The sequence below is a fragment of the Polypterus senegalus genome, chromosome 4, assembly GCF_016835505.1.
Source record: "Polypterus senegalus isolate Bchr_013 chromosome 4, ASM1683550v1, whole genome shotgun sequence".
NCBI classification, from domain to species: domain Eukaryota; kingdom Metazoa; phylum Chordata; class Cladistia; order Polypteriformes; family Polypteridae; genus Polypterus; species Polypterus senegalus.
This window is the reverse complement of record NC_053157.1, coordinates 148,951,096-148,971,712: the sequence shown is the minus strand read 5'-3', so window position 1 is coordinate 148,971,712 and position 20,617 is coordinate 148,951,096. Positions and strand designations below refer to the sequence as shown.

Sequence of the window (20,617 nt, the reverse complement as noted above, 5' to 3'; positions counted from 1 at the left end):
TATAGATATTATTTGTCTTTTCAGCCATCTATTTCATAATCCTGCTTAGCTTAGGGTTGGGGCCAATGCCTACCCTGTGGGGTGCAAAGTAGGAGCCGTTCCTGAAATGACCACCCATCTGACACAGAACCTTCTCACGCACACAAGCTCGCTCACCCAAAAGCTATCAATTTAGAGTCTCCAACCAACCAAACATGCACATCTTCAGGCCGTGGGGGGACATTCTGGAGGAAAAGCCCCACAAACTTGGGAAGACTGTGCTGCCTCCACAGAGACTGTGCTGAGCCTAGGATTTGGAGCGGTGAGGTGGTAATGCATTGCCATGCCATCGTATTTATTATTCTATCATCAGTCAGTCATTGTCTAACCCACTTAGTCCTGAACTGGGTCGTGGAGGGGGCTGGAGCCTATCCCAGCCAGCATAGGGCACAAGGCAGGAACAAACCCTGGACAGGGCACCAGTCCATCGCAGGGTGAACACAACCAACTAGGGCCAGTTTAGTACTACCATCCACCTAACCTGCATGTCTTTGGACTGTGGGAGGAAACCCCCGGAGACATGGGGAGAACATGCAAACTCAACGGATAGAGGACCTGGGGCGCATCTCCATTCTGCAAGACAGCAGTGCTAGCACTGTGCCACCTGATTATTATTAAATGTACATTAAATGACGATTTTTATACCATAGTGCTGGTGTATTAAGTTTTTTTTCAGTTTTCAGTTTAGACAATTAGCTAAATTACAGTCTTACCTGAACTTGATAAGGTGATTTATCTAAATGGTTACTGCATTTGAGGTTGGATTTCATCAAAATGACATTTCTATTCTAAATCTCCACACTGACGTCAAAGAGAATATAATGTTTTTATTTTATTTTAAAATAGAATGTGCTCATTTAACAGAGAGAACAGGAGAAACTTAAACAAGTCACATATTGTTATAGGAAGACATTTAAACTACTTAAAGGGAAAGTTTAGCCTCAGACACATGCAGGCTCACTGAAACGTTTAATAGGTGCATTGTCAATAGCTTACTTTTCTTTTATACTGTGAATATTTTCTGTACCAAAAGACTTGTATCTTAAGATACCAATAACTATGAACCATTAAATGTCAAATCTCATATTTACAGCATACATCCTGCCCAATCTTTCTCATGACTGAAACAGTCGTTTTAAATGGAATATCAACATTTTTCTCAGAATTTGTCAATATCAGTTGTAGTCAAATTTTGCATTTCCTACATTTTGAAATGTATAGTGTGTGTGACTTGCATTGTATGGAAGTAAATAAGGCTTAAGAGGATATGACAGACTTTCACTTGTTAAGAATATTATATAACAATTGTAATTTTTTGTTCACATTTAAAAAGAAAAACTTTTGGAGCTATAATGACAGCATTCAAACACAGTTAATTTGTAAGTGACTATAGGTTATTTACAAATTCTAAAATAATCAATCCAACAAGTACAAGAATAGTCTGGGATATCAAGGGAAGCCCTGGCAAATGTTATAATAGGCCCATACCTCAAAAAGAAGGAACTTTCCCTTTAAGAAGAAGAAATGCAAGCTAACACCCACAACAGTTGGCTCTGGGTGAGCAGACAAACAGTGTAACAGCACAGACACTTCAGAGGAGATCTGTTTTTAGATTGTGGAGAAACGAAAGAGGAAAGTGTGTAGATTTTACCTGTTTTCTGCACATTTTAGCACCATCAAGGCCAGAGAATAAAAGCTAAAGAAAAAAATAAAAAGAGAAACAAAAACTAAAAATAAAGAGAAATAAAAAGCACATACAAAAAAGAAAGAAATTGAAAAACAAGAGAGAGAGAGAGAGAGAGAAAATGCATCTGGGTTAATAAAGTACATAAATGAGAGTGATAAGCTTATAGTACAGTTTCTTGTTTATCTGAAGCGCAGCCATGCTGTACCTGCCAATGCATACGATCAGAGACATTCAAAAGGCGTTAACTCTCCTAAATGGCAGAGGTACTGTAAGTGGACAATGACAAGAGCAGCAGGCTAAGAGACTGGAAGTCATCAGGCTGCACTGCACTGTCGTACAATAGAAACACTCTGTGGAGAGTGCAAAGTGCCTTGTAAGTCTGGGAATCTGCTCTGTATAATGAGACAGCATTTACAACTGCATTTTAGCTGGTAACCTTTTTATTTCTTGCAGCATTAGTATAACAAGACACCTGCTTGGTAATTCTTTAATCTTTTTAGCACAGCGATATTAAAGTAAACCTAAAAACAGTGACATTTAAATTCCAGAAGCATATGACATCAAAGGTTCATATGTATTAAACACATTGATTTACGTTTTTGATTAGTAACAATGAAACACAAAGTGTGAGAAATTACACCTAGCATGGCAGGATGCTGTTCCCTCTTTGTAATTTGCTTTCCTTTATCTATTCGCTGGACTCACTTTTGTCCTTGCAAGACCCCAGGTAGAGAGAACTGATTAGTGGACAGACACCTGTAGTCCTGGCTAGCACATCAGTCTATGACAAGGCACTCAACCAAGCCAGGATAAGTTAGAGTTGCCAGTTAACTTGCCAAGTATCAGGCAGGCTGGGAACTGAATAGAGTTCTACTGAGCTGTTACAGAAACAGAAATGGAGCCACAGAAAATTTAAGAGCCAATCAAACAATCTTCATTTTATAGAACACCACCTCTGGTCAAGATACTTAGGACAACAGTTTATTTAAAAAAAAATAAAAAAAAACAGAAGCATAAGTATGTTACTTGTCTTGAGTCACAAATCAGATTGGAGGTGGGAACTGAACCAGCAGCTTTGTGGTTGAAAGTCCAGTACCTTATGTATCCATTTTCTGGACTGGCTTTCTCCACTGTTGAAAGCCACAATCTATGTGGGCAGAACTGGGTACTAACAAATCGCACAGGCACTTATGTGCCCACTCTCAAGAATGCCAGATCAATTCAGAGACTTGCAGGTCTTTTGAAGTGTATGTGGAAAGCAGAGAAGTCTGAGAGAACATGCCAACTCCACACAGACAGTGCCAACCACTGCACCGGTGCCAGCAGAACAGTAGATAGGTAGATAGACGGGCTATGAATGAACTTATCAGATGAAGCCCATAGTACAACACACATAAACACATGAACTGCATGAGCAGATATCAGGATTAAGAACCTGAAAAGTCTTTAGACAAAACTGATGAATATTCAGACACTTTTAGCTTTAATAATAGCAATAATTTAAATCAATTACCTTTTCTTCTATTTCCTTAATTTGTCTTTTTTGAAGTTCTATTTTATCTTCCAGCTCTCTTATTCTCTGCCAAAATAGAAGAAAACAAACATATTCAAAGAATGAATTTGGGCAAGCCCAGCAACTTAAAAGTTACTTGATTCTAACCACGCTCCCTGAGCCAAAAATGTCATCTTAGATGAACTTACAGCAAAATCTGCCTGCTTTAGTTTCAATATCAATTCAAGATAGCGAGTGCGGGAAGTACTGGTGGCACAGCAAGGCTTACAGAACAACTGAGCAATTCAAAAAGCCCCGCACTAAACCACTTTTCACAGTAAGAACCGGGAAATGCAGTTGCTATAACAACATGGTCCGAGAACAATGGTGATTACATGGAGTTCTGAGCCAAGATTTGAGCAGATTTAACAGTCTTGTCAGGGGACAAGAAGATCAGAATGCCCAGACTGCCACTGCTGCAGACAGAAGGCAGGACTGTGTGACACAAGCCCTCAGAGACTGAAAAAAAAAGATGTCCACGTGCCGCATGCTAATGCACCTCAAGTCCCACTGTCCTCTCTTGCTGAACTCTGCACACAATGGTGTCGCTCAGGCCTGAGTCTCTCTTGCAAGTTTCAACTTGCCTCCTCTAACAGAACATAATGCCTGTCAAAATGGTTGATGGGGAAACGTAAAATTGCTGTTGAAAAGTTCTGCACACAAGGAGTTGAAATGCTATCTCTTGGCTGAAGCCTAGCCATCCGGTTATCCTGGCACTTGGACAAGAATGACAGTTTCTTTATTTATATTTCTGGAGGCGCTTTTAATCACCTAGGCCATTAGCTCTCTCTGCCACTTTAATTAATACCAGAACATTGCACTTTAAGGTGGGAAGTGGAAAAGAAATTCAATAGAATTTAGGGAAAGGATAACATTCAGCACACAAAAAAAGAGAATAGGTGAACATTAATTCTCTGGAATTAAACAAGTTATTAAACAAAATATTTCAGATCTAATGTGACATGTGTAACATAAGCTGAACTGCCAAAACTGGTTGCTAGAGTGCTCCTTAATTTTATAGCAAGAAATGAATTTTTACTTTTTATTTTTTCCATTGTATCAGCGTGTAAACTCCCACATATATATTGTTACAAAACAAGTCCTTTGTGCTGCCTAGTCCCCTTGGGATTAATAAAGTATCTATCTATCTATTTATCTAGTGCCTAAAATAACATGAGGACTGATTATCAAGATAAAAATGTAAAGCATGGTGAAGGAGATGTCATCTGAATAAATGCTAGCACTGTTTGTCTTACAGATTTGTAATGTATGCACCACAGTGAATCCTTGAGCTTGACAGGCAGGCAAACAGACAGACAAGGAAGGTAAACATGGCCAAAGAAAACACTGACTAACAACAGGCCTCTTCCTTCTCCCATCTGGTCGTGGGGTGCCATGTAACCACACCTTTAACAATCATTGCTTTGCTGCTCTATCTTTCGACACCATTCACATTATCACTGAGGTAGCTCATCTTGGCCACTCTAGTAATTTCGAGGTTTTGTTCCCCGAGCCACTTAGTTATCACTTTTGCCTTGTGACACGGTGCTCCATCATGCTGGAACTGTTCATCACGAAACCGTTCTTGGACGGTTGGGAGAAGTTGCTCTCGGAGGATGTTTTGGTACCAAGACAATGGGTCATGAAGGTAGTACAGAATATTAATTGCTTTTTGATCCCGGTGTATTTACTGTAGCACACACTCCATTCAAAGGCAAATAGAGTGATTAAAGAAACCATCAGTCCAGCATAGTCACTTCTGTCTCCTTCATTCACGAGACGTTACAGGACCATTAGCGTTCCCTGTCTGTGTTTGTTACGTGTTTCGGCTTTGCTTATGCTGTATTTCTTCTGTTTCCACTTTGTGTACTCCTATAGATATTGGACCTCTATGGTGGATCAAACCATTCATTGGTTGTCAGCTCTCGTACAAACAGACCCCACCCTGTAACTAAATACATAATGAAAGCAGTTTGATTGTATCGAGCAAGTCGTGGACAAGCTGGCCTCAGTCACTGGGCATATCACATTAGACAATCAGTTTCACAGGAGTGCCTCCCTAAAATGATGTAAATGAAGGCTACAATTGAAAACTGCTGGAAAAGTTACCTAATGTGATATTACCTTAAGCCAGTTCTTCTTAGTGCTTTTGTGCACAAACCATCTAACACACACCAGGAACTGACTGAAAAGCTTTCTGGTTTTCTAGCTGTCCTCCTAAGCCCTTGATTTTTGAATTTTAAAACCTGATTGAATGCTTCAACCTTATTCGGGATGTTACAGGTCCCACTCATGAATATGGGCATACATTAGATCTTACCTTTTCTCCTGTGGATTCATAGCCTGTAATACTAAAATGAATAATTCTTTATTATTTGTCTTTCACAGCACTGTCTTACTGCACTGGATGCCAGTCTGCAATGTTACCTCCTACCCAATTTACCGTACTCCTCTGATACCTACACGGCTGCACTAGACTTTTACATCACTGAAGCTTCTTTTCCTCATCTCTGCACCAGGAATTTGGTAAGTCAATACAACTGTATTTATTTAGCCATTTTAACACCGGTCTTAGCATCATTACACTGGTTACATGTATTCGTTAGTAAGTTTTTAAAATACTGTTAATGGTATATAAAGCTCAGAATAATCTTGTTCCTTCGTACATTTTGGAGTGCCTGTCCCCTTATATTCCCAGTTGTAATCTTAGATCCTCAAATACTGGTTTGTTTATTATTCAAAGAGTTAAGTATGAAAGGAGTGGTGAGGTGGCCTACTGCTGTTATACACCTTAAAATAGAGAACATTTTAAAACGCTCCTAAAAATCCACATCTTTAATTTGGCTTTCTCAAAGCTAGTTTTTAGTGCCACTTCTTATATTTTGTGTTATCACATACATTTGGATGTGTCATCATGCATAACCTCTCCTTTTCTCCATTTTCTTTTTTGTGCATCATGACTACCTGATGAAAGTACTGTTGTAGCCGCCTGTGATGTTGGCATGAGTGTGGACACCCCAACTGTCATTGAGACACCCGGTTTTGAATCTTCTAGGGTGAAGTATAAAAACAGTAAGGAACTGCTTGAACACATTTATGTTTGTTAGAACGCCCCTTTGCATGTTTACTTTCCTCAACATCTCACTAGCTGGTGTTTTTATTTTTTCTGTCCTCCACGGCCATCTAACCATAGCACTGAACTTGTTATAATCATTTGAGACCTAAAAAATCTTTTAGCTAATTAATCTGTGTTTAAGTACTCTACCTGTTACTTGTTTAAATGTATTATGTGCAAATTGACTTATTTTTTGGCTTTCCATTTTTCTTAGTTATTCATATATGTATTTCTACTTTATTTTTTTTACTTAATTTATTTCTTTAACATCCTGTAAAGCCCTTTAAGCTATGTGTTTTGTAAGAAAATGTGCTAATAAAATAAATGTTGCTGCTGCTTGCAAATTATCCCATGGCTGCCATAAACGTCCACCCAGCACCCTCAGCTAAGTTCCTCCTGTCACTGGATGTTTCAAACCTTTGTGCTCAGGACTGCCCCAGCATGCCAAGATTCCTCCTTTGTAACTCACACCTCCTCCTCCTAAATCATGCCTTTCTGCCACCTTGCTTGATCTCAACAATCTTGATGACTTAGTGGGGACCAGGCCTTAGCACTTACCTGACATAGTCCCAACTCTGTCCTTGTGCTGCAATCTAAATTGCTTTGCTAAGCTATTAATTTATGACCAGTTCTTGTAATATTTCTTACTTTCCTTGTTGTCATGAGGGACTTAAAGTACAATGAACATTGCTTTGGTGACTTCACATTCTTCAATAACTGACATAACGTAAACCTTGAAGGGATTTCAAGCCACCTATAAAGATATTTATTGATAGTGCTCTCCAGGAGTGTTATATAGCGTTAGGGGTCACATTGCTGGCAGAAAAGCATGCTGGTAAATTCCACACCTTAAACTTACACTGTAAGCCTGTGATTGGTCAATCACATTCAGGCCTGTCTAAACTTGATGCTTCGTTTATTTGATACTTGCTTTAGCTTTCTAAAATATGTCTAAGCATTTTCCTAGGCATTTAATAGGCTTGTCAGTTATCACATGGGTTAGTTTTCCTTTGGATCTTTAGGCTAGACTTTTCTTGACACACATCCCTTCCTAATCAAATATGAGTTTCAGTTGTATTTGTAAGGAAATAAAGGAACACTACAAATGCTAGGACATAAATACCCAAGTTCAGCCTGGGTACTTTATCATTTGCTGCAGCACTGGCTGCAAAGGTTATACCCATTAAGAGGAGGACTACTTACGTTGCACAACTTGTTAACAATAATCTTTTGAAGCTTCTCTCATGGTGTCAGTTGGTTTCCTACTGAGGACTGGAACTTCATATTTTCAAGGTACTGTAACTGCTTATGATTCTTTAGTTGGAATGATTAACCTTAAGAAAGTTTTCAGTAAATTGTGACATATTGAGCCATAAACTTTTTCAAGGTCTATCTATATTATAATTATGATTTACCTTTTTCTGCTTCCAAAATTAACTGTATAGAATAAATATGCTCCATACAAACTTATAGTCCATGGATACACTTTTTTTTGCACTGATGTGCTGAAATATGTATCAGGATTATGTGTCTCATCAGTCTATTTAATAGTACTGAGAACAATATTCCTTAATGTTAAGCAAAGATAGTAATCTAAACTGGGAAATCAGAGCGAGTCTCTCTCATTGGAAATGAAGTCATCCTCAGACTGTTGGAAATTGCTCTTTTCTCAGGATTATACAAAGTATACCCAGTTGAAGGTTATTTCCTGTATATCTTGTAAAAACATTTTGGATTTTGCCTTATCTATTATATTATTTATTTAAAATAAAGGTGTTCTTTTAGGTAAAATGAATTCCAGTAAGGGTACTACATTCAGCCACTTGTGATCTTCCAGAGTGGTTCTGTTGGGATCAAAGTGGGCTAAATTGAGGAACCTCTGAATCAGTTTTCCTTAGGAGCATTCTTATAACACTTTATTAGGCTCAGTTTCTCCTACATTTCTATACCATCCTTTACTTTCTATTTGGTACTTATGACTTCTTTCTCACTTCTTTCGCTTCACCCAAACAAAAGCATAATACCGCTCATAGTGTTTTGCCTGGTTTCTGATTTCCTAAACTCTGTAAACAGGAACACAAGATAATAATATAGTAGTGGCTTAAAGGTACGACACATTCCTGTAGGAAGCCCCACAGCAATTGGAAGGACGGTCTACAAATATTCAATGACAGTTTGAGAGACTGTCTGATTAATATACAATGGGGCTGTAAAGATGCTGCAAACAGATTTCTCTTTCAAAATTTCTAAACTCTGTCACAGATCTTGCATTCCATTTTCAATGCTGTACAAATCAACTTGTGAATCTCAGTGATGTTGGGCCTTGTTAAGATTTTTTACACTTTTTCCTTAGTAAGGATTAAAATATCAGGTATAACATTTTGCGTATTAAACATGGTCAACGTGTTCTTAACATGCACTGCTGTCTTTAGTCAGCTATAACCAGTGTCATTCCCTTACCAACTTTGTCTCTTAAATGACGTTGACTTCTTGTTCCCTTGATATTATGCTTGTTCATTATGTTAAAGATGCGCTTGAATTAATTGGTCCAAGGTTCTGTTTTACCTTCTTACAAACACACAATGGTTCAAACTCTGCTCAAAAAAGCAAATCTAGGCCCCTAACTTTGCAGTAGTTTTCAGCCTATCTCCAGTTTGCCCCTTCTGCTTTAGAATGGCACTCTTGATAAGTTTGAGTCTGGGTTCCGAACATACCATGGTACCAAATCTGCCCTTCTGAGAGTAACAAATATACTGTTACTAGCTGTTGATTTAGAGATACATGCTATGTTAATTCTGAGGGATCTGATTGCTGCTTTTGACACAGTAAGTCGTAATATTCTTTTTAATAGGCCTGAGCAAATGGTTGCTATTTGCTGCACTGTCCTGAATGGTTTATGGCTGGACATTTATGGTCAATTTTGCTAACTCTTTATCCTACACACTCCAATACCTGCAAGGAACTTCAGGAGTCCATCTTGTCACCCATTTTCTCTTTGTACAGTATAGTATGTTACTAAACAAGCTAAACAATTTCAAACAAAGTTTATTTTTTTCCCTTTCATTTTCATTAGATAGATAGATACTTTACTAATCCCAAGACAGAGAATAATTTTGTATAATATTAACGTTTACCCCCCCGGGTGGAATTGAAGAGTCGCATAGTGTGGGGGAGAAACGATATCCTCAGTCTGTCAGTGGAGCAGGAGAGTGACAGCAGTCTGTCGCTGAAGCTGCTCCTCTGTCTGGAGATGATCCTGTTCAGTGGATTCTCCATGATTGACAGGAGCCTGCTCAGTGCCCATTAACAGTATATAAGTGTGTTTGGTTCACTAATCATGCATATCAGGTCTCACTTCAGAAATCTTGGAATCAGTTTTGATCCCGATGTTAAATTTAACAAACATATAATTGCTAAAGTTAAAAGCAGCTTTTTCAACTCAGGGACATCACTAAAGTTAAGCTATTTTTGTCTTCATTATTCATACATTTGTTTCATGCCGCCTGTCATACTGCAGTTCTCTATATGTATCCAGTGAGATACAGATGATTTTAAGAATCTGTTTGTCTTTAAAGCTTTACATATCTTACTGATCTCCTCTGCCCTTACTCTGATTGTCAGACTAACCATTACTATCTGTTCTGTAAACTTGTTTGAAGTTTGGGGTTGACCATGCCTTTGTGGTAGTTGGTCTTCGGCTCTGAAACATTCTTTCAACTGTAATAATGTCAGTCCTCAATACTAATAATTTTAAAAACATTTTGTGCTTGTTTTTCAGATCACATTGAAAGGGTTATCTAATTGCATGCTCATTTTTGATTTTACGCTTGTATGTCAACAGGCATTCTGTCTAGTTTGTGTTCATTTAATTTCTCTTTTATTCTCAATTATTTTTTTTTGCTTAATGCTTGGTTTTATTGTGGTAAAGCATTCAGTCAACGTTTAATTAATGGTCTTAAATGTGCTGTATACATAAATTTGACTTGACCTGCACTCACGGGCATAGTGTGAGACCTCAGGACAGTTTTAACCAAAAGTCATAAAGCAACTCAACAGCCAGACTAGTGTGTGAGCATTTTATGTTTAGAGTTTTCAATCTCTATTTTTATCAGAATAATAATAATAAAAAAAAAAAATCAATGCTGAAATTTGTTCTGTGATTTTTTATTTAAGGCACTGAACCTCAAAGTTATTTTTTTTCTCCTTAATAAGACATTGTTTTATATTATAAAAAATATGCTGTTTGTGTAAGTAATCAATCCTCACACTTTCCTATTATTTAAATACATTTTTGCAGTGATAATAGCTTTTAGGGCCCATTCAGACCTAAACATTTTTGTAGCATTTTAGCACTACACCAGAACATTCCTAAACCGCTTAGAAAGTTACTTGTCAGTGCTTTCAGTGACACAATTAAAACCTAATTGTTCTAGCAGTGACCACTTTAGAAAGCTCCTGCATGCATTATTTTTGAGTGTTTTCAACCAAAACTCTCAATGGAAATGGTCATACAATGTTGGTAAAAGAAAACAAAAGAGTTACCGCCTCTTCCTAAAAGTTGCAACACATTGAAGCAAAAAAAAAAAAAAATTAATGCAGCAGAAGCACGTGCTTCGGCCATCTAGTGGCAGCTATTGAGGGAAAAGTCATGTATTTTGCAATAAAGTGACAATAATTAAAAGCTATAATTACTGAATACATTTATTTATGATCAGGTTAAAGCTTAGTCCAGATTTTTTAACATTTAGGCAGATGGGTAGCGCAGAGCTTTCATTCCTGCCTCACAGCACTAAAACTGTATGGGATTTGCATGTTTTGCCTGTTCATTTCTGGATTGATGAATGAATATCTTTTTGTCATCGTACAACAAAATTGGATGCCATCCGATCAGTGCAAAACTACAAAAAAAAAAAATTATTGAGTGTGTTTAACTGAATATGATTACCTTTTTTAAACACTGAATAATGGAAATGTATCAGTAATACTTCTAAACAAAGTACATCCCCAATCTGAGCTCCCAGGTGAATATTCCCCACTGTGCCACAAGATCACACTCTTTCAGCATATTTTTATCAAACAACTGAATTAAAACTAAACAGATACTTTAATGACATGCTTCTGTTGCTGGATGGCACACAGCACACTCCTTGTTGATTGACTGTGTGATTGAGCACTGAAAAGGGTCGATGCACCGCCCAGAACACTTCTTGCCATACACCCATTACTACAGTGATAATCACTGGCTGCCGGTGACCAAAAAATGGGGATATTAAAGTTAACTTTCAAGCATATGCAGGATTAGACGTATATGAATGCAAGGTAATGTAATCCTTTTGGGTTGATTACCACTGTGAACAATTACCGCTTCCTCACCAGTTGTTCAAACATTACTAGATTAAGCACTTGCATGATGTTGCACCAACAGAAGCAGGTAATTCTTTGCAAAATAATGCAAATTTTTTTCACCCCACATATCACTACTTATGTGCTTATTAACACCTGTGTGTAATTCTGGAATTTTTCAGGATGCTGCTGAGGCTTTCCATAGAGAGTCCAGAATTGTCCTCGAATCCAATATGTGCGATCACAACACTGATGACACATGCTCTTCAGTATTGTGATCGCCAGGATTAAAAGTCAAAGACGACATTCTTGAAACACAACAATCACTTCACAACACGACCATACCTCACAATCTACAAAATTGGAATTGATGTTGATCATATTTTCCCTGCAAGATACTTTTTTAAAAATGGTGGAAAAATGCTTGAAAAATGCATTAAAAACACCTGAAAAGCGGGCAAAAAAGGCTGAAAACTGCTAAGAAAAAAAAATTAATGCTGGTCATGTACAGTGCTCAAGTGGGAATTGGCCCTTAGTCTTTTGTTTCTAAGGGTGGACCAACTGTGCACACTGTTCAGGAGTGCTTCTGGCCCATGGTTAGCCAGATGATGCCAGTGTGCCTCAGGTTTAAAATTCTTAACTGGATTGAGATCGGGGCCTTGACTGGGCTAATTTAACACCACTTCTACCGTCAAGTCAAGGTTCCTTTGTGTTTGGAACCACTGAATTTTCACAGACAGAAACAGGTTCTTCATTCTATTTTAAACAGATGCCCAGTTTCTGCTGATAAAAAGCAACCCTACAGCATAATCCTACCAGCCCAAACACTTCACGGTAATTTTGGTACTTTGAGAGGTATGGGTAGTATTACACTTGCACCACTTTAAACTTTGGCCCAAAAAGTTCTATATTGGACTGACAAACATTTCCTACATCACAACTAGATCACTCTCATGACAGATATGCCTTCACATGGTTCTTTTTGAGTAACAGCATCTTTTGTGCCTCACACACAAGCCTACATTAGTCAGAGCTTTCAATATTCTCAACTAGTGTAGTTTTACTCCAATCTCAGCACCTGAATTCTGTAGCTTTCATTGAAGTGATTGTTGGTCTGTCTGTGGCTTTTCTTGCAAGTCTCCCAGTTTAAGGAAAGATGTATAAGGCAGCATCTAAATGGTTTGATGTAGCTTTCACTTCCGAATTTCTGAATGAACAGTATCCACTGAGACATCCAAACACTTTGATATTACTTTGTATATTTTTTTGTAATATCATAAAATTGCATCATTTTATTGCTTCATTTTCTGGAATGTCCTCTGGTCTTCATTTTACCAGTTATATTTCAGATTCATAACCTGAAGGAAAATCTCTTACTTTTGGAGCTTTATCCAAAAAATGTGGGAGCTGTTTAAATGATTCACTGATGGGGGACAATTATAATGTAATTATAATTATCCATTTGTTTTTTTACCTGTGTACACACAATGCTTTCACAACACAGGAAGTGAATGCTTTTTTTCTTTTTAAGATTTATAAAACAATGTCACTCTAGGACCAAATCTGAGCCTTGGTTTTGAAACACTTTTTACACTTTTGCAAGACACTGGATATTGAGTGATTTTATTTTAAATGTACTGTGCTACTGCGGTGGGCTGGTGCCCTGCCTGGGGTTTGTTTCCTGCCTTGCGACCTGTGTTGGCTGGGATTGGCTCCAGAAGACCCCGGTGACCCTGTAGTTAGGATATAGCGGGTTGGATAATGGATGGATGGATGTATTGTGCTATTTTCATTGTCTCTTATTTATATTTATACTTCTTACATTAGTTTAAAGGAGACAAGCAAATATGAATTTCATCATAAAGATGCATTTTAACTTGAATTTAGGTATTTAGGGAAAAATCTTGGCTAATTTACAGAAATTCAGAATATTTTCTAATTAGAGGTTACATGAGTGACTATTTTATTCTGACACACTAATAGAAGAACTGATTTTAACAACAAATGTGGCTATTGTTCTTTAATTATTTAACTTATATACACAAAGTAAAGGGTTTCTGCCTTTTGCCCACTTCTAATGGGTTAGGCTTTGCCTCTCCGTAATCCTATTCCAGAGAAAACGGGAACAAAAAAATGGGCTGGCAGGTTTAAAGACAAATAAAAACATGTTTGTGGGTAACAGCAAAATGGAAAACTGCAAAATTAAAATTCTTATCCTATAATAGATATTTAATGACAAACTCTAAATGTCCCACCTTCTCAATCTCCTTCCATAGATTACAGAGTCACATGGATGTACAGACAGCCACAAAGCTGTAGCATGAGAGCTCTAACCCTGACTCCTCTCCCAAAACCATGAAAAGGATCAAACAAGTTGGAGAATATTATTTTCGCACCGCTTGAATAAGCCATTACCCTCTCCACGATATCACACATCTTGAATGCAGAGTCACTCTTATGCAGGGCTTACCTATTGAGGCACCCAAATCATCCTCTCTCTTTCTCTCTCTCATATACAAGGCAGTATTTAACCATAGACAGGAAGTCTGTTCATCTCTGGGCCCAGTCACACACACTGCCACACACGCTCATACGGGTCAGTATAAACTGGCATATAAATTTTAGATGAACATCTTCAGCATGTGAACAAAGTACCACAATAATAATCCCTGTGCAAGTACTGTATAAGAAGAATATTCAAAGTTAACACAGTTAACAGGCTGGGATTTATATCTGGGACTGTGGAACTACGAGGTAGCAGTCCTGTACCTCTGTCTGGCAAGACTACTGAATTTAATGTTATTATAATTATTATTAACATTTTTTCTTAATTATTTTTAATGTATTTATTTATCTAATATTTTTCCAAAATATCATAAATTGCAGATACTAGTCTTCTAAGTTTGCTATGTAAGAATGAATTAAATATTAGTTTAATAAGACTTCTGGATAGTTTCAGTACTTACTCAGTGGTCAGGTCACCTCTAGGTTATTAATCACAAGTCCACATGCTCTATTAATTTAAATATTTCTATTATTAGACCATTAATAAATTTGCAGCTGTCCCGGTGAAGTCAATAATTTTTTTTTTGTTGCTATAGTTCAGACTGTCCTTTACAATGGCATTTTATACTATGAATTTCCAAACTTACTTAATTAGTATCATTATATCCACATATACACACATTTTATATATATATATATATATATATATATATATATATATATATATATATATATATATATTTATTTATTTATTTATTTATTTAGAGAGTACCTGTCAATTAATACGAAGAGTACACAACATGTGTTTCACCCTAATTGAAGCTCATCAGCTCAACATGCCTATGATCTGCTTCTCGTAACTGAGGGTGTGGTGGAGGTTTGCTGACTGGCCAAACACCACAAGCATTACCTGGTAGGTATCCATCCAAATAACCAGATTGCAGATATATGAACTCAGAATGAGCTCTGAGTGTTATTGTTTTAAAATTTGACATTTAGCAAGCAAATTGTTTATGGTATGATATCTTAAAATTCCCAAATAGAAGGGACAAAGGAGAATTCAAATCATAGTTAAAGCACAGGCTGAGGTCAAAACCAAGGAATCTTTTTAGAACCTAAAAATACTGAACTAAAACATGGTTTATTCTTAGTGTGTTTTAAATACCAAGTCCAAAAAACAACCTAGTACATTCAGAACTTTTCTTAATCATACAGGGTGAGCCAAAATGAAGTGCCACATTTCTCAAGGTCATTGTGCGAGGTAGAGGCAGCCAAGTAGGTTGGGAGTCCTTCGATAGGTGATCCCTTGTAGCTTTCAGTATGCAACATGCCTTGGTGTGGTACGTACCTGCTTTTGCTGTCAAAGCGTTCTTCAAAAACAACAAATTCATCATCACTGTGTAACGCACCTTCCAAACGAACTTCAGCATTCCTCCTAAAAGTACGTCCCAAATAAGAAAACAATTCTTCAGTGGGTGGGTAAATTTAGAGAGACGGGTACAACACTGAACAGAAAATCTCCAGGCTGTCCTCAGACTGTACGAACGCCTGAAAACATCCAACCTGTAGGGGCGTCAATTTTGCAGTCTCCTAGACGTTCAGCGTGCAAACATGCTTCTGCCTTAAGGCATTTCCAACATGACTTTTAGAGGGGTTTTGCATGAGGACCTTAATTTCCATCCATACAAAATTATGGTAGTGCAGGAACTCACTGGAAGAGACTGGGAGAGCCATATAGAGTTGTCCGCTAACAATCTGTAAACCGTTCACAGAGATGCCGTTGTCATATGCAGCAACGAGGCACATTTCCATTTGAATGGTTGTGTAAATAAGCAAAACTTTCACTATTAGACTGAAACCAACCCTCATAAACTTCATCACAGACCCCTGTGTGTTACAGTTTGGTGCGCTGTAGCAGAATTTGACATTGTAGGTCCTTAATTTTTTGAGGAGGGGGAGAGCAACGGTCACCATCACTTCAGAACATTACATTGAAATGCTAGAGAACGTTTTGCGGCCCCAACTGGTAAAAATGGCTGTGGTGGATGCCTTGTTTCAGCAAGATGGAGCAACAGCTCATACAGTGCCGACATCCATGAAAGTTTTGTGGGAGATGTTTCTGGGGAAGCTGATCTCCCTGCATGGTGATGTCCGGTGGCCTTCACATTCACCTGATCTCGCTCCATGTGATTTCTTCTTCAAGTTAAAGGTATACACACACCAACCTCAAAACCCTGAAGCCCTCAAGGTTGCTGTTCGCCACAAAATGCCACCCATTGAAATGGCCAAATGAGTCATGAGGGTGTTCAGAAATCATCTTGAAGAGTGTATCGCTAATGATGGCCACTACCATGAGGACATCATTATTAAAACATCGTGAAAAAAATCTATTTTGTATACCCTTTCTTGTGCCATAATGAAATTTATTTTATCCTGTAGTGTTTTTGTAGAATACATGTCTGAAACATTGTACTTCTTTTTGGCTCACCCAGTATTTGTTTTTTGCAGCTTAAGTGAAAAGACACTGTTAATTAAAAGATTGGATACATGAACTATAATACTGTCATTCTACATACGATTCAGACAGTGACAGTAGGCATCATAATACAATTGTACACAAAAATGACTCATGATGAGACAAATGCAAAATGAAGCACCTTAAAAAAATACTCTGCAAAAGGGTATCAAAATAAAAATGATTATAATGGCTTTCAAGAAGTAAAAATTCAGAATCATGACATTTGTGCTTTTTAGACATAATAAGAACAAAGCATAATGCACTGTATAATGTGTGTGGATGTGTCAGATTGCAGTTTAGGTATGATGTGAACTGTAGAGAGTAATTTAAACAGGCCTAAAATAATACTTTGTATGTTAAATATAACCAACATCCTATGTGGTTAATTTGATACAGATTCTTTTATTTCTACAAGTTCTGTGCAGCTTTCAAATATTTGCAGTACTGGCTAGGACATCCTCTTTCAAACCATAGTATAGTCCTTTAAGCCTTCATATACAAGCTACACAAAGTGTGGATCAACTAGAAGAATAAAACTCAGCAATAAAAAGTAAAATAATGTAAGTAAAAAGTTTGATGTTCATTATTATTTATTTAATACAGCAATGTACGCATCATAGAATGCTTTAAAGGATAACACATTCATTGACTCCGACTTTTAATGTCAGTTTGATTGTGTGATTTGTTTTAACTGCCTATTGTAAGAACACTACCCAGCACACCTCCTGCTTACTCATTTTCTTGAACATTAGAACAATCTAGACGAGAACAGGTCATTCAGCCCAACAAAGCTCCCCAGTCCTATCCACTTAATACTTTTGAAAAAACATCAAGTCGAGCTTTGAAAGTTCCTAAAGCCCTCCTGTCTACCACAATACTTGGCAGCTTATTCCAAGTGTCTATGGTTCTCTGTGTAAAGAAAAACTTCCTAATGTAAGTGCAGTTCTTTCTGCATGCACTTCACATCAACAAGCATACATTATCCTAAAAAGTCTTGACTGTATGGCTTACTTTTTGTTTTTTTAGTTAAATGCATGGCATGTGACATGTCAGGAGTTATCCAACATGAACTAATGCTGTCACAAGTGTTGACCACCCAGCACTGTAATTCCCTATAAAGGATCAAGTGCCAGCCCAATGAAGGTCTGTTCTGTGTTCATAAGGAAATATGGACCAAGACTAAACTTAGTTAGACTTTTTAAAAGTATGTCCATGATCCACTTCACTTTAACTGGAGATAAAGTGGAACTAAATGTATGTTTAAAGGGAACTCAGCTCTTAAAACTGAGGACTGTGACAATACAGTACATTTCCTTATAGGTATTTGGTCATGGGCATCAGGTATCAAGACCGAGGACAAGTGGAACAGTATGAAAAGGCAGACTTCATAAGACTGCATTTCCCTACCTCTCTTTCTCACTTATCACACTCTTTAAGAAGAGATAGTACTGCAGCCACCACCCACCACTGTAAGCAGCCAAAGCCAGTAAAAGCCAAGTTAGTCTGAAGCCCCCATGACGACTTTGGCTGAATGAGTCGAGTAGCATAACATTTGTAGGTTCTAAGTGATACAGCACTATGTTTTAGTGTCACCCTACATGTATGTGTCTTATTTTAAATCTCAGGTATTCCACACATGCACAAACTGTGTACCTGCTCCTACCTGCATCATGGCATATGTTTGTTGTACCTTATGATTTCCTACACAAACCTGCCACCTACAACTTAACCACGCTGAACATCTGACTCACTGCAGCACATCTGAGTATTTCCCAGACCACCGCTGCTAGAAGAAATGCTGGACCTGAAGAAAACAAATGCAAGGTGCAAACCCAAGCTTTTAGGTACCCAAGCTAAACTCATTCCTTAGTGCTCCAGCATCACACAGTAAATGAGGCATCACTGCTCATTATGATCCATTGATGCTAGGAAAGTAATTAAAAGCCTAATTATATATGTTAAAACATTTTTTTTTTGAGAAATAGCCTGCTGGGGAAAAAGTAAAATAAAGCTGTGAAGTGCTTCTTTCACAGGGACTAAGGCATTAATTTGCATGTTAGCTTTATCTTCTTTTCATTCTTTGATTATTACAAGTCAAAGAAGGTTCTGCAATGAATATGTTATCCTTTATAACACACTGCTGAGGTCTCATCGGGACTACTGCTTGCAGGTTTGGCCTCCACCATACAATAAAGACAGTCCAGAGAAGAGTAACTAAGCTGATTCAGGGACTAAGAGGTATGAATTATCAGGAGAGATTGAAGGAGCTGAACCTTTCAAGTTTAAGCAAATTGAGATTAAGAGGTGACATGACTGGAGTGTTTAAAATGATAAAACTAATTAGTACTGCGGATCACAGCAACAAGAATATCGGGACACATATGACAGGTTATTTTTAGATTTCATATTAATATTAGAAAGCTTTTTTCACACAGAGAACCACAAAGACAGTAAATTATCAAGTAATATGGCAGACAATAGGCTTCTAGAGACCTTCCAAACTAGACTTTGGATGAATAAGGTTATCTTTGTTGGGATGAAAGTTGTTCTTGTCAAAGTTTTCCTAATATTTTAAAATGCCTTCTTGAGGAAGTCACACTTTCACATAAGGCCTAATAAGCATTATTCAATATAATTTTTGTCAATGTTAAAGTAAGCAAACAATAAAAGAATTTACTTAATACAGTCCACGTAACATTTTTGTCATTTAAATGGACTGCTGAAAAAACACATCACCCCTTTTGAACTGTAATTTGTGTCTTATTTTCTGAAAGTTAAGTTACTGGTCCATTTACCAATAAACTAACAATTCTGAACATTACTGAAGTATAGTATTTACAAAAATAATAGTGGGTTTTATTTACAGGTGCACAAAAACATAAAAAGCAATGCCCCAATCAAAAAAGAGTGAATACTATTTATGGTGGTTTTTGCCAGTCCTAAAATTAAAATAATAAAAAACAAAAATGCATGTAAAAAAAAACAGTAGTCTTCATAAATAAAAATACAATCAGGAAGAAACTACACAAAACACAGTACTTTCCATGAATGCAAAAATATTTACATGAAGAAAAAGCAGTGTATGTACAGGAAAGGAAAAAAGTACACAACAAACTCTTACTATATAAAATCATCCACCAAGATAATACTACAGCCACGAGATATCTATACAGTATATGCATACAAAAGAAAATATATACAAAATAAGGCACAAGCTGCTATGCTTGGTATTCTGTTAACAAGAGCTATACTAAACTCAACTCTCTCCATGACCGAGTCATACGAGAGACCCCTAGAGGCAAGAGGTCCCTTTTATACCAGGGTACTACACTCCTATCTAATCCCACATCACGCCATTTCCTTTTTTCTAATAGCGGCTGACGCAGGCACAATCCGTACACGTGCTATTCTTCGAGGCCCATAATAAATAGCTCAGCGGCCTTAAAAAGGTAAGTGCTTTTAATTTATTACTACGTTTGAGTCATTTTTACACTACACTTAGAACTTTAAAGTAGTAATGCATGGCACCTGAATTACAGGAATTCTTTATTTTAGCTCAAAACAAAGTTCTATAATGCTGATACTGAATAAATGAAAACTAATTTATTTTTTTCATTTCAAAATGTTTTTCTTTTTATTTTAAATTAGGTAATATATTCTTGAGTTGTTAATTTGATGTTCCAATATTAAGCAAAACATATCTGAATTGCTCTGTTAAAATGTGAATAAAGATTTTCAAAGGGCTTAGTCCACACTTCTCTCTAGAAGATTACATACTTACAAAAAACACCATTATTTGTACAATATGTTACACATTTAGTTTAAGCCAGCAAAGATGGCAAAAAAACAAATCCTCTC

At 37.1% G+C, this 20,617-nt stretch overlaps 1 protein-coding gene across 4 annotated transcripts in view; it reads right to left on the bottom strand.

Moving 5' to 3' along the window:
- The window catches only part of jakmip1 (janus kinase and microtubule interacting protein 1), a 278,170-nt gene that overhangs the window by 520 nt on the left and 257,033 nt on the right, over positions 1 to 20,617 (bottom strand). For 2 of the 4 annotated variants that reach the window (XM_039751459.1, XM_039751462.1), the window contains 2 exons: positions 3,240 to 3,305; positions 1,691 to 1,735 (listed from right to left, as the gene is read on the bottom strand). In XM_039751459.1, the coding sequence (XP_039607393.1) occupies positions 1,691 to 1,735; positions 3,240 to 3,305 (111 nt within the window). Of the gene's footprint in view, positions 1 to 1,690; positions 1,767 to 3,239; positions 3,306 to 20,617 lie in introns of all 4 variants that reach the window. The other 2 variants (XM_039751461.1, XM_039751460.1) reach the window with 2 other exon arrangements.